Here is a 16,071-nt window from a genome sequence, read left to right on the forward strand (position 1 = left end):
AAATTTAAATGTTATCAAAATCCATAATATGGTCTTTGTCGATTACGATTACAGTCTCTGCCAAAGCACAAGATGGTTTTTTTGTTCTATAATCACTCTTGTGGGAAATAATACGATTTTATATATTTCTTCCGGTCTCACCAACATACACAGCTTCACACTGATTACAACTAATGCTATAGGTACACTACATTTGTTTTATCTAATTTATCTATATATTTATATATATATATATATATATATATATATATATATATATATATATATATATATATATATGTATATATGTTACTTTTACTTGTCAGTTATTCTAGATGATGTTAAAACTATATAAGGCATTAAGGCATTACATGACTGGCTTGTATTAATTGAGTAATATGCTGATTTAAAATCAATAAATATGTTATGAAGTCAAATTAAAGTTTCAAAGATTTATGTACAAATTGTTTTACATCACACTGAACTGCTTTTTGAGAATCGATGTTATTTGAGCTCAAAAGGGTTTTGCCTTGATAATTTTTATATTTGAACTTGTACCTTTGCTGTATATTGGGCAATTTTATCTCCAAATTCGTACGATTTATTACTGAGCCTTGCATTTCTTTGGGCTGGTATTGCATGCTTTTCATCTTCAAGAATCGGTTTTTTTTCTCTTCATTTCTTCCCTCCATATGTTAAAGTCCAAACACTGATCATTTTCTTATATTACTAGAAAAACTTGGAAATGTATTTTTCAAATAGATTCTACTTTTGTTGGTTTGCTCGTTAGGGTGCGTTCATAACTGAGACCATCGCATGGTATCCCCGCCCAGATCATAGCATTGATAGTAAGTCACTGAACGCTCACATTTAAAATAATGCATTTATTTTACCTGTCGATCAATACGATCCCATGGTCGGAGCGAGGGTCGGTGGTCAACGCCTCGTAGTGTCGATCGTAGAGTACTAGGGTCGAGGGTCAAAAAAATTTTAAGCTCGAATACTATGGTCCAAGTCTATGGTCTTATACCTGGCTCGAGGCTGGGCACTGTGCTTTGACAGTGAACGCTGGTATTTTTAAAATAATGCATTTATTTTACCTGGCGATGATAATATGATACCATCCTATGGTCTGAGCGAGGGTCAGCGCCTCGTTATGAGCGCACACTTATGCGCTCTTCTTGGTTTATCTTGGTGGTATTCAATTTTAGTTATATACTCATTTTCGTATTTTTTTCTTTGTATTTAGTATATTTTATGTAAGGTCTATCATGATTTTAAAAATTTTTCTTGCCCTTCTTCCCCTTTATAAGCAATTCTGCTTTTTCATTGGCGAATTAATACCTCTATGGAAGGTTGTAATATATCACTCAGAAAGAAAACTGGATGTCAACAAAATGCCTAGAAATCGAACAACTCCAGGAAAAATACGACACCTTTAATATTCATAAAAAAGTAAAAGAAATGACAGGTAGACACAAAAAGAGACAAGCAACAATATTAAAAAATGATAGTAACGAAATAATTATGGGTACAGAAGACAAACTAGAGAGATAGAAAGAATACATACAAGCTCTTTTTGACGACGATAGACCTTGTTCTCCACCATCCACAGATAATCGAATAAATGAAAAAGGCCCAGAAATAACCAAAGAAGAAGTGATTCGCGCAGTAAAATCTCAAAAAGATGGAAAAGCTACCGGTCTAGACAATATTAATGTCGAAATACTTAAACTAATTGCAGATAACGAAAGTAAAATCCTAGATTTAATAACAGCACTATTCAATAACATATATGACACAGGTAAAATACCAACAGACTGGCTAAAATCAACATTCGTAGCATTACCAAAAAAATCGAATTCCTCACAATGCGATGATTATCGAATATTAAGCTTGATTTCTCATGTCCTTAAAACTTTTCTCAGAATTATCCATACACAAGTGTGCGAGTATCGTACAAGAAGTGCGAGTTCCAGATGAGTGACACTCAATTCGGATTTCGAAACGGATTGGGAACACGAGAGGCTCTTTTTGCTTTAAATGTGTTAACGCAACGATGCAGAGACATGAATGTAGATGTATATGCATGTTTTATTGACTATAGAAAAGCATTTGACTGCGTTAACCATCAAAAGATGATCGAAATTCTGAGAACAACTGGAGTTGACGAACAAGACTTGCGAATTATCTCAGAACTATACTGGCACCTTCTTCTTCCTATGCCGTCCCCATTAACGGAGGTTGGCGACCACATTTTTAAAAGTTTCTCTGTCTTTTGCAACGTGGAATAATTCGTCTACAGTCATGTTTATCCAGTCTCGAATATTTCGCAGCCATGACTTCCTCTTTCTACCTATTCCCTTTTTGCCATCGATTCTACCACTAGCATACTGGCACCAAACGGCAACAATTGAAATAGAGCACACAACATCCGAAGACATACAAATCCGACGAGGAATGAGTTGCGTCTTATCACCGCTACTCTTTAATTTGTATTTGGAGTCTATATTCAGAGAAGCATTAGACGAGGTCCAAGGCGGAAATAAGATTAACAGAATCAGCATAGACAACATCAGATATGCTGATAGAGTAAGATCCCAGAGTGATCAGACATAACTTATTTTCACACGGATGAAACCTAAGAGTCTGAGTAGCGTCTCGTCTGCTTTGAATACCTGCGTATTTATGAAACTTGCTGAGTGACACCTGGGCAGGTACCAGGTGAGAAAGGTAACTAAAAATAAGAGCTATTTAACTTAAATTTACATAACTGATTTTTATACATATTTTGTAGAATATTATTTTGAAAATACGGTAATAAGTGTCAGACACTTGTCATGGACCAGAACTTTTGTCAGACGCTTTAAAACTCCACTAAAATTAAATGAACTTTACTTACTTTTACATGTCTGATTTTTAAGTAGCGATGTAAAAATATTTAATAGGATTGAAAACAGTAAGTATTCTTAATGTATTTGAATTTTTTACTCTGAAGCTCATGCGCACAGCACTCTCGCGTTCATACTTCTGGTTAACTAATTTTTGTGTTTGAGGGATGTTTGGTCAGTTTAATTTGTCTGACTGATTAAATATAACTTTATTATAGTTCCATTAATAACATATATAAAAATCAGACATGTAAAAGTAAGTAAAATTCATTTAATTTTAGTGGAGCTTTAAAGCGTCTGACAAAAGTTCTGCTCCAAGACAAGTGTCTGACACTTATTACAGTATTTTCAAAATAATATTCTACAAAATATTTATAAAAATCAGTTATGTAAATTTAAGTTAAATAGCTCTTATTTTTAGTTATCTTTCTCACCTGGTACCTGCCCAGGTGTCACTCAGCAAGTTTCATAAATACGCAGGTATTCAAAGCACACGAGACGCTACTCAGACTCTAAGGTTTCATCTGTGTGAAAATAAGTTATGTCTGATCGCTCTGGGATCTTGGACTATGATGATACCATCTAAATAGCAAGCAACGCACAAGAACTACAAAATATAATAAATGCGGTAGTTCACCACAGCGAAATGTTCGGTTTACATCTAAACGTTTCCAAAACTAAAACTTTAGTATTTTCAAAGACACCAATAAACGTGCAGGTGTATGCCAAGCGTCAAATAATAGAACAGGTAAATTCCATAAAATATTTGGGAACAAATATCAATAGTCAGTGTAATCCAAAAAAAGAAATCCTATCAAGAATAGAACAAGCAAGGAAAACATTCATGAGCATGAAAACATTTTTTACAAGATCAGACCTTAGTCTACAGCTTATAATCCATTTTTTCTGTCTTACTGTATGGCTGTGAAAGTTGAACAATGGACTCTAAAATAGAAAATAGAATAGATGCCTTTGAAATGTATATATACAGACGAATGTTGAGAATTCCATGGGTACAAAGAGTTACTAATTTTGAGGTACTTCGTCGCATGTGTAAACAAAAAGAATTACTAAGAATAATCAAAGAGAGGAAAATGCAATACTTGGGTTATGTGTTGAGAGGCGAAAGATATGAATTACTTCAAGTTATAATGGAAAGGAAATGTACAGGGCAAAAGATCAGTAGAAAGACGCCAGAACTCGTGGCTGAAAGACCTGAGGAGATGGTTCGACCGCTCATCCGCAGAGATCTTTCTCAATGAGCCCCTCTGTCTTATTCAGTTGCCTATTTCTATATGTTCTGTAAGATGTCCGTCTATTCTGACTTTCATTTTGTTGTTTTGGTATGTAGATGTTTTTAATAGTTTTTATAATATTTAGGGGAACTTCTCTATTATGCAGAAGCTGGATTACATCTTTGAGTCTTACTCTGTCAAATATTTCCTTTAAGTCAATCAGACAGAGAAATTCAGGTCTATTATACTTTAGTGCTTCGCTAGTTCTCCTTTCTATATATTTAGTGTGCGATTTTTTCTTCTTTTTGCCTACGGTTTTTGGGGCTGTTTTTAGTATTTTTGTCTTTGATTCTTCTCAATGTTATTCACTGTCTAGATTATGTATATTTTTAGTGTTTATATTATTTATTTTGGTCTCGTAATTATGCTTACTGCCTTATCTCAGATTTGGTTAGTTGTTTTGTTGGTTGTTCTGACTTGTCTCTGTTAAAGACATAAAGAAATAATATGGGTACATAATTAGAAATATTTCTTTATATAATCAAAAAAATGAATGTTTATCTGAAATATAATTCTGAAACAACGAATACTTTAATTAGGTAAATAAAAAGGGAACACTGATAGAGCTTCTCTAAACAGATGGAACACGACTTCTAAGGAACACAAAAATAAATATGGAGAATGATCAGAGTACAAAGAAAAGAGATGAACGAACTAATAAAAACGAAACACATTCAGAAGGAAACCTGGGCAGACTACTTTCGATCCCTATTTTCTAAAAGCATAGATAGTGAACCACCACCACCAGAGGTGACTGCAAACAAAGAAATAAGTATTGAGGAGGAAGAGGTAAAGGGAATATTAAAAAATTTAAAAGAAATATTAACAGAAAATCACCAGGAGAGGACAGAACACCGAACGAACTCATAAAGTACGGAGGACCAGATCAAATTAAAATCAAACAGCTACTAAAACTATTTCAAAAAATAATAGAACAAAACAGAAATCCTCAAGAATAGAGATCAAGCATCCTAATACCTCTCTTCAAAAACGGAGACAAATCGGACCAAGAAAATTACAGAGGGATTAATTTATTAAACACAACACTAAAATTAACGACTAAAGTGATAACAAATAAACTGCCTGAAATTATAACACTAGCAGAAGAACAACAAGCTTTTGGATCGGAAAGGCAGTGCAGAGAAATCATTAGAATACAACAAACCGGCATATCTATGTTTCGTGGACCTTAAGAAGGCAATTTACCACGTCAAATTAAAGAACTTAATTCCTATACAAAAGTGGAAAAATCACTATAAAAATTTACTCCGAGTCGAGATTGGAGTATATGAGAGAGGAATACAGTATGAAGAGACAACACATAGAAACAAATAGTAACATTAATACTACTAACAACGAGGTACGTATTGCGTTAATTAAAATGAAAAACGGGCGATCTTCAGGACTTGACAATATAGCTGTAGAGTTACTTAAAGCAGGAGGTCCACTCCAAATAGAACGAATAACTTTTATAATGAATCAATGCTACCAACAAATTAAAGTACCATCTGAATGGAAAACCGGTTACCAAGTGTCCATCTTTAAAAAAGATAATCGGAAAGATCCTAACTGCTAGAGAGAATTAAGTGTCATACCTAATGAGGTACTGTTCTCCCTGAACTTTGCGGATGATCAAGTCGTCCTAGCTCAAGATTCTTATGATCTTAAATTTATGATAAAGCGTCTATACAGAGAATATCTAAAATGGGGCTACAAGTCAGCATGAAGAAAACAGACTATTTAGTTATCAATTCAGATGCAAGGTTTGAAGTCTTGATAGACGAGGACGTGGAAATCAAACAAGTGGAAAAATTTAAATATTTAGGTGCACTTATTGATAAGAACGGCTTAGGAGAAACCGAAATTAAACACCGAATTAATCAGGGACGTAAAATTGTAGAATGCCTGAAGTCCTTATGGTGGGATCGCAACATTTCCAAAAGGAACAAAAAAAAATAGGGTAAACCATGATTGAAACAGTTCTTTGTTATGGTTCTGAAGTATGGACAATTAATGCAGACCTGAAGAGAAGATTGTTGGCAGTTGAATATCAAGGCTGGAAAGGAAGACCAACGAATCTATAAGAAATAACATGAATGCTACAGAAACGGTCATTGACAGAATAAAAAGGAGAAATTTAAAATGGTTTGGACACCTATTGAGAATTCCTGACAAACCTTGGCCCCAAAAACTTTATAGATATAAGCCCCCTGGAAAAAGAAAAAGAGGTAGACCTCGACGCTCATAAAATGAAAGAATTAGAAGAGCGATGGAATCGAGAGGTTTGGACGAGGAGCATGCCTTGGACCGGGAGGATTGGCGGAGTAGAACGGGAATACGGCGATAGCCGTCTCCAAAATGTATTGTATTTACAAGTTGGATCATGTAATATATATATATCAATTAAAGAACGTTATTCACTTATTGTACGCAAAAAAAATATCTACCAAAACAACACAATAAAAAAGTAGAAGAAAAACTAACTGACCCTATTGAAACTCGCAATGAAATAGAACAGGGAGATTCCCTGAGTCCTCTTATATTTAACCTGATTATGGATGAAATAATAAAAATGTTAAGAACTAACAAGCATACCAAATGGGAGAAAAACAACTTAAAATAATCTGCTATGCAGACGACGCAATACTACTCTCTCAAACTGAAGGTGATTTACAACGTATGCTGCACCAATTTAATATAACCGCCAGAAAATTTAACATCTTAATTGCCCCAAAAATGACAAAATGCGTGGTTATAACAGCAAATTTACTAAGATGTAAATTGGAACAGAAAGGTCAGATAATAGAACAAGTGATGGAGTTTAAATATCTAGGCATCACATTATCTAGCTACGGAAACTCGAAACAGAAGTGGAAGATCAAGTGAATAGAGCAAAGAAATCCGCAGGTTGCATGATTAAAACAATATGGAGAAATAAAAATATCGGGAAGAAATGAAAGGCAGAATTTACAAAACAGTCATCAGACCAATAATGACATACGCGACAGAAACACGACCTGACAAAGAGAAGACAAAAACGAAGTTAGAAACAGCAGAGATGAAAACACTTGGAAAAATTGATGGTAAAACACTATGGGACAGAGCTAGAAATACAGATACATGACGTAGATGCAATGTGGAGAACATCAAGGACTGAAAGACAAGAATGAACAAATACAGTAGTAAAGACAGCAAGAGATGGTTCCCCAACAGGAAGGCAATCAGTAAGAAGAGCACAAAAACGATGAAACAACAACTTACTGGAGGCACATTGAAAAACAAACAGAGTCATGTCTACATAAAAAGAAAAATAAGAAGAAGAAGAAGAAACTTATCGAGCGACAATAACATTGAAGAGGAAGTAAGGGAACTAGTGGCAAAGGAAGCAGAGCAGCAGGATGAAACAGACACTAGAAAACGGAAACAAAAGCGTGAATATATAAGTCTGTAATACGATACGTCATAATACGTATTTGGAAACAAATGAAATGAGAATAATAAGAAGAATAACAGGAAAAACACTACTATACAGAACAACCAAGCAGAATAAACAATTAATGAGTTGGCGTAAGGAAGAAAAAGACAATGACACAGCCTTATCGGTCGAATAGTAGAAAACAGAGTAGTTAGACTAGCGCGGGTTAAATCGACAACTGGAAGAATAAGCACAGGTCGTCCACGGAAAAGATGAATGATAATATATAGTTAGGAGGTGACTTCGAATTTGTCTATATAAAAGTAGTAGAAAAAGAAGAAAAATAGCTATATTTAATATTTGTTCCATCAGCTGACAAAACACGTATTAGTTTTTTTTGTAAATTACATAAACTTAAAAATGTAAATCCAGTTAAAAGTGGATGTCTTAACTACTTATGTATCAAAACAAAAAAATCTTACGATGAGTATCTTATTTTAAAACAAAACTAATCTGTTATTAATAATAAAAGTAAAAACCTCTCATAAAATTAACAAGAAGACTAAAGAAGGAAAGCTAAAATAATTGTAGAGTGTTGAAGGAGTAATTCTAAAGGGTAGTAGTCTCTATCTAATAATTAAAGCACGTACCAGAATCAAAACCAAAAAAATCGTACTTTTAAAATGTTTCTTAATATTGTTCTGAAGCTATTTTATTGTGGCATGTTAAAGTAATTACTACTATTTAAATGAGAATAAGCCACAATTAAAGCTTAAAGTACGTTTATTGACGTTTCAATTTCCATTCGGAAATCGTTCTCAAAATACAAACATTAGTAAATTAAATTAAAAAAAAAACAAAATTTGTTTAATTTACTAATTTTTGTATTTTGAGAACGATTTCCGAAGTGGAAATTGAAACGTCAATAAACGTACTTTAACCTTTAATTGTGGCTTATTCCCATTTAAATAGTAATTACTTTAAAATGTTTATATCATTGTATGGAAATAAGATAAGACACTGAAGTTATTTTGAGCTAAATTGACAAAGCACTGTAGTTTTATCGAATTTTAAAATAAGGAACGTTACTGCCATCTTCAACTTTAAGTAATATACCCTCCTAAAGCTCAGACTAAAAAAAAATTAAAAAGATGAGAACGGTATTGGTTTCTTTAATCTAAGGGTATTCTGATATCGGATGTTGAACAACAGCTCGTCGTTGTTGAAAGCGCATCAAAGTACTTTCCCACGAAACTCGTTCAGAAATAAACGTAATTTTAGAAAGATATTAATCTACCGATTTTACGTGAAGAAGTTCAAGATGCAAAAAAATATATAAACGAAGGAATAGCAAATGATCCTGATGAGCTTTTAATTGTACTTTTAACACTTATTGATACAACGCCCTCGAAACTTTAGTGGAATTATTTAATATTTATTTAACATAAATAATTCCAAAATTCTAACGTTTCCTGAAAAACCAAACGCCAAAGAGTGTTCTATTATCAAAATATTGCTTTAATCAGTAATACTCGAAAAGCTTTTCTTAAAAAATTCTACCATGATTAAAGAGATATTTATTATAGAAGATTTGCCAAAATTGAGTATGAAATAAGTAACAATTAGGGTTTAAAAGAAGTATGGCTAACAGAGAGACACTGTTTGAGAATGAAGATATGAATCAAGATCTACATATGTTCTTTAAAGAACTTGGAACATCATTCGACAAGGTTCAACATAAAAAACTTTTATATTATTATTAAGAGATAATTATTATTAAAAGTCTCGACAGTCAGGATATTAGGATTATGAAAAAACAGCAAGGTTTAAAAGAGGTGTTTGCCAGGACTCTATACTGTCTTCACATTTATTAAATTTATATAGGGAATAGATTTTACGCGCTTAAGAGGCGCTGTGTGATATAAAAAAAGGTATTACAATCAATGGCCAAATATTAAACAATATCGCCTGGCAGATGACTAATTAAAATAGTTAATGATGAAAGCTGTTAACACTCCTTAAAACATTAAATGATATGCACAAGGTCTACCACCTAAAAATGAACCTAAAAAAACTAAATTCATATTGATCACAAAACATCGTATGTTACTTTTACTTTTTCGTGTCCAAACGTGGTCATTTCGCATATTCGGCCCAGAATCGGACGCAGTATATTGCGTTGGTGTTGGCCTTCTATAGATCATCCATTGTACAAAGAAATGTGCATTGGTTACATTGGAGCAGGTGGCCCATGTCCTGTCGTTAACCACACATCCACAAGTTGTCATTTTCATCGAGTTGATACCATCCTGCTTTGTTGCTTTTTACAGCTGCCACACCCGATCTCATTTGGTTCAGTATTGCCCATGTAATCCAGTCTCAGTTTAAACCAGCCAATGTATTTAGTTTCGGAGGATACCAGGCTGGAGATTCCACGGGAATGCCACTGAGAAATCCTTTCCTTGACGCCAGGTCGTTGTGCGAGTGCTCTTCTGCACTGAAATTTACGTGTATATCATCAAATGATTGTCTAAAGTTAAAGTCTAAAGCCTTGACTGTAGTTAAAAGGACGTTTCACCAGGCGCCCCATTTGGAGTAGCTGAGTTTGCAAAGTAGATTCTCAAGTCTTATTTCGACTTCTTCGCAGGTTTTGTACTCCACGAGTAAAACAAATTCGACAGCATTCGAGAAGTTTTAACTATTGGTTGGGCGCTGGTTTGTCCATTGAATAACATCGATCATAGCACTCTACCCTACGATAGGCTAATCTTCTGGGCCCGCCAGCGGCTTTTCTTTGCCTCAAAAGAGGCACAGAATCTCCTGTTTTTAAGCAATAATTTTACGATGCTAGTGAATTTTTCATCTCCTGTTAATGCTAATGATGAGATCTATGACTTAGTTAGTGCAGTTCTTTCCAGATCTGAACCCAGCCTATCCGGAAATCGGGGGAAGCTCGAGGATTGAAGGAAGCTAGTAGAATTATTTCGTAAAGTTTGTACAGGTGACATAATAGAGAGATTAGCTTGTAATTACTAAAAACATTTTGCCTAGTGTTAACATGGCAATAACTTTAATTTTCGTCCAGATTTTGAGTATTTGGAGTGAAGAGACACATTATTTAAACAGTTATAACAGCCATCGTTTCATACCAGTGCCAACATTTTCATCTGCTCCGTGCATAGGTCGCCTAACACGTGCCTTACCTTTCCTCATTTGTCTGATATCAACGTTTAGTTGTTCCAATGTAAAGGGCGAGCAAGCACACTTTTGTGATTAGGTTATCGGCATGGCAGCATTTTTTGGTCTTTCCGAACGTGATTTTCCCTGACGTGATCCCCGGCTGAGTTTTCCGTCGATTATTAGTTCATGACGATTTGGTCTTGTGTAACTTGACTAGAGGTTGTCGTAGCTTTTTTATGGCAGTTCAGTTTCTTGACTAGGTTCCACGTGATCTCATATTCACCTTGTCCAACGTATCTATTCATTTTCGCGTATCTATCCTCGCCTCAATTCTGATCTTCTCCGCGTTTTATGGTTTCCTCACTAAAGGTGTCGGTTTCGGACAGTCTCTGATATTTACTCAATGGGTCACGTCCAATGTCGTTAAGACCCGGGACTTATCGTTTCCTAAAGCCCCTAGAAATTTTTCTTTGATAGGATTTTCGAACTATTTTGATAAAAGTATTATAATTTGCTAACGTAGCTTTAAGCTTTTTCAGTTCGAGATCTATATAGGCAGCGTATGTGTTCATTTGGCTTTTTTAAAATTGAAACGGAATTGGTACGGGATTTTTGTCGAATTACGTGTCTTTTAAAAAGGATTTTAATAGCACGGTTCATCCGATAAATGTTCGGTCGTCCCTGCTTCTAGTCGCCGTGCGTTTGCCGGACGCACAAGGTATCACATTTAGAGGTTTTAGACAAAGGTGAAAGTAGAATGTCCTTGTCATCAGTAATTTTCTCGATTTTGATCGAAATTACAACCATCAGATCGTATGTAAGGAACTGTTGCAGTAGCCAACACACTTCTTGAGATGGTAAATTACTAACTACATCTTCTTCTTTTTCTTCTTATATTATAGGCCTGTTCTTCACCGATTTTATGCTTGTATTCATAGCTGTGATATTGACTGCCAGATCTCTCGCCAACTTTCAAAGGATCTTCTTAGTAGTCTTTGCCTATTGGTTTTCAATCTCTTGCTAATCGGGTTATTCTCTCTTTGCCTATTTTCGTTACATGCTGGTTCCATTCTCGTCTTCTCCATCTTCTACAACGTATTATGTCTTCTGTCGTCCAGAAATCTAATAATCGTACACAAATCTCTTATTCGGTCGTCCGGTATTCTATCTCTCGGTGTTTTCCCAGTTATTGACCTCGACGTTCTCAATATTCTCTTGGTTTCCGCTATGTCAGTTCTTGTTTTTATCGCGTAAGTCATTATCGGTCTTACACACGGTGTGTCATTATCGATATACAGTAAAACAATATTCATGAAGATTTACTAATTAAGAATAATAATACCAAAAACAATGTTTATTAAATAAAACAGAACATACAACAAATTTTATCAAATATCTATATAATTATAAATATAAGTGAAGTTAGAGTTAGACCTAGATGTCTTTCTATACTTAATTTGACAGGTCACGTTAAAATAAGGGTAACTTAAATAAAAGTTCTCTGTTTTGTATTTAATAAATACAGGTGGTCTGTATTTTATGAAAGGCCAAAAATAAAGGACGCAAAACTGCTCCTGCGTAGGTATGTCAAAACAAAGGTGCTTATATTACAGGACAACATAAAACATATCTTCAATAACTCTCTACTAATTCGTGTGAGGTATCTATATATTAAAAGTGGCACTAAAACCGGTAGATATCGGTTTGTAAAAGGCATCAAAATAAATTATGTTTATACCGATAGAAAAATTTATTAATTACAATCTGATATATATTGTAGTGTTGTAGCATGATTATTGAATAAATACATTATTTTTCATCATTTTATTAATTGGTTTTAGCTGAGAAAAGACACTCAAGGTGTAAAGTGGGAAATAAACGGTGTAGGCAACGCAACGTGGACTGGTGTAGCGCTAATAGATGCATTAAAAGCAGCTGGTTACAACGAGTCGACACATACGGATCTAGAGCATCTTCAGGTATTTTGATTTTGTTTAAGGATTCTTTTATTTAAAGTAAATATATATGACGGGGTAGCGTTAAGAACGATTAGAGTAAAATTTTGTTCATTCTTTACAAATCAAATTTTAAAGCTTTAAGTCGTTTATTTTGGTTTAGAAAAATAAAATGAAACATTTTTAATTATCAGTTAATTAATATAAGACTTTTTAACAGCTTAATAAAGAAAAATATTTAACTAATTATATAAATGCTTGAAATATTCAAATTTTTGATTTAGGAGCTGCACTCTGATCTATTTTGCGCGTTAAATATCGATTGGTAGATCCTTATAAATTTCACATCACTATCTTCATTCGTACCAGCATAAGACAATCAGATTACATAGCCCCCATACATTTGTGGTATATACTCTAAGGACACTAATCCTTAGCAAAGGAAATGTGCTTCATGGTTTGTCAGGAATGGAGTTAGGTGTAATAAATCATTCATCTTTGCAACCGCAATGCTTTAATGGAACAGGTTTTAATTTTCTCTTATGTGCCTGACTTTTCAAGGGAACTACCACGGATGTAAGATAGTTGCCAAAATGGTGGCCTTTTTGTAAAACATAACGTGGGTATTTTTATTTTTAGAATCCTGATAGGCCTAGTTGTCATAAGGCATTTTGATGAGACAAATATTCGGTCCATGTCTGAAACTTATCTCATCTATATAGTTATAATAATTAACTATAACCTGGAATAATTACGGTTTAATGGGACTATTCTACAATACATATCTCCAGTCAATACAAAATATCACGTTTACCATGTTGAATCGGTTAAGCTTGTGCACTACATAATGAAGAAAGCAAATTAAGTACGTACAATTTTTTTTCGACAGCCTGTCATCGGAAAATGATCTTTCTGTTCAGACGACCTAACCTTTTTTGTTAGTTTATATCCTTTCCCTTTATTATCTTCTGTATGGTGATTTTTGCTGTAAAAATCAAACCATACTGGGATTCCTTCCACAGAAAGCTTAAATATGGGGTCAATATCTAAATTCCAACCAAAAATGAACACTTATCGTTTATTACCGTGACCCTTCATATTTTAATATCATACAAATTAAACAGTGTAAACAAATAAAAAAGAAGAAGAAATAAGCTATATATAACGTTATAGCTAGAATACCTAGCAAGCATGAAGTGGCAAATTATAATGGCCAAAGGCTAATCAGTTTTGCAATGGAAAAAATATGGTGGCGAGAAACACCTAGTTAGAACGAAAAAAAAATACATAAGGGAACCTGGATGTCTTGATGGAAGGACAGTTAAGGAGATTGATCACGTTTTGGTGAAAAGAAACCACAAGAAATTAACAAGAAATATAAGAAGTATGAGAGGAGACGAAATAGATTCGGACCATTTTCTGATTAGAACTATATGTGGAACGGTGCAAAAAGATAAAGAAATGAGAAAAACAAATTCAAAGAAGAAAAATCGATAAGATATAGAAAAGCTAAGCGAGGTGGAAATAAAAAGAAAGTAGATCAGTAAATTAAATAAAGGGCTATTATCTCAGAAAGAAGAAGAGAAGCTAGGAATAAAGCAAGTGTGGTAAGCTACAAGAGAGATAACTATAGCAAATACTAAAATTATTTCACAAAAGAGCCAAATGAAAGCAGGGAAGAATTAGCCTGATGAAGAGTGCCTTAAAATAGCAGAGGAAAAAAAATTAAGACTACTGACACTAATAAATAATAATGATGGTATGAAGCAAAGTTATAAATGTTAAAGAAGAATATTGAGAAGGGTTTGTAGACGAAAGAGAAGAGAATATAACGAAAAAATAATACAGGAAATAGAGGAAAGATTTCAGAAAAAAGAAATACGGTCGTTTTATCAAGAAGTTAAAAAAACTGAAAGTGATGGGTATACGGAGAGGCATTGTAGTGAACTACTGAATGGGCAAAATATAGATGAGAATTAAAATTTCCTTAGATATACAGGATAATGGCGTAATAATAGAAATGTCTAGTGAAGAAGAGACTAAAAATATATTCAATAGGCTCAAAAATAACAAAAGACCGGGAGAAAACGAAATAGCTGCGGAAAAGCTAAAGAATGATGCAGCCCCCTAACAGGAGGACCACGATTTTCTGTTGGGATTTACTCCCTTAGCTAAGAGCACGTAGTAGCAGGAAATATCGTGACCCATCTGCCCTCGGAAACCTAATAGCCATTCGGAGTTGGAAGAAAGAGTTAGCCGATAGAGGCTGATAGGGAAGATTAAAGACATTTCACTAAGACGATTTGAAAAAAAAAATAAAATGTGAAAGCACTTATGATTCACCAGGTGAGTTTTATAAGCGTATGAGTAGATATTGATACATTTGTGTTCCCGCCCATACCTCGGGGTGTAAACATCAGAGTCTAGCATACCATAGCATGGAGGATAGGGAGCACGCCATTTTTACAATGTAGATCCCAACTCCATGGCCTGACCTTTTCAGTCAAAGAATCTTATCATTTAAAAAAATGACATTTTATCTTGCAGCTCTTTATATAGCTTTAAATATATGGTTTTTACATGAAAAAATAGTAAAAATAAGAAACAGTGGTGAGAACTATTAATATGCTTTTAGAAGATGGAAATGAACAATTTGGCAATGTGAATATTTTTAGCTGAATATAAATAAATCAAATGCTTCTATTCATGCGTCATTAAAATTTTTGAAAGAGTTATTTTAAAATATTTATCTTGTGTTAAAATAATATGATTATTTTACAGTTTACTAGTTATCATTCAGCAGGAGGCCCATACGTAACCGGAATTCCTATTCACAAAGTTTTAAATCCCAAGAATAATATTATGCTATGTTGGGAAATGAACGGCCAAGAGCTGACACCAGATCATGGGTATCCGTTAAGAATTATAGTTCCTGGATTTATTGGTGCAAGATGGGTGAAACAAATAGGTAATAACCATAGCAGAATACAATACGAACATAGCGCATATTAAATGTCAGATATAGATATTAACCCTCCGTTAGGCACCAGGTCTACAATCGTAGACCATCTCTTTTCAAACACTTGTATATCTCTGTCATTTTCTCTTACATGCGCGTGCATGTCAGTAGCTGTTGCTAACGGGCGTCTTATTCTAATTTATGGTTTTATTTGTGTTCGGCATTTCGGTTGAGTATTTTGTCACGCATAGAACAGTACTGGTCTACGATTGTAGACCACGTGTCCACTGACGATACATCTGGCTACATTGCAGATATTTGATTCTATTGTTTTCAAAATTCAAGGTAAATTTTATTTATTACCATTTGGTACACTTGTAGTTACTTACTATTTAAA

General features: G+C 34.0%; 1 protein-coding gene across 5 annotated transcripts in view; it reads left to right on the forward strand.

The window, feature by feature from the left end:
- Positions 1–16,071, forward strand: part of LOC140439806 (sulfite oxidase, mitochondrial-like) — a 107,869-nt gene that overhangs the window by 66,594 nt on the left and 25,204 nt on the right. For all 5 annotated transcript variants that reach the window (XM_072529950.1, XM_072529951.1, XM_072529952.1 and 2 more), the window contains 2 exons: positions 12,602–12,739; positions 15,497–15,683. In XM_072529950.1, the coding sequence (XP_072386051.1) occupies positions 12,602–12,739; positions 15,497–15,683 (325 nt within the window). The remainder of the gene's footprint in view (positions 1–12,601; positions 12,740–15,496; positions 15,684–16,071) is intronic.

This window comes from Diabrotica undecimpunctata, chromosome 4 (genome assembly GCF_040954645.1).
Source record: "Diabrotica undecimpunctata isolate CICGRU chromosome 4, icDiaUnde3, whole genome shotgun sequence".
NCBI classification, from domain to species: domain Eukaryota; kingdom Metazoa; phylum Arthropoda; class Insecta; order Coleoptera; family Chrysomelidae; genus Diabrotica; species Diabrotica undecimpunctata.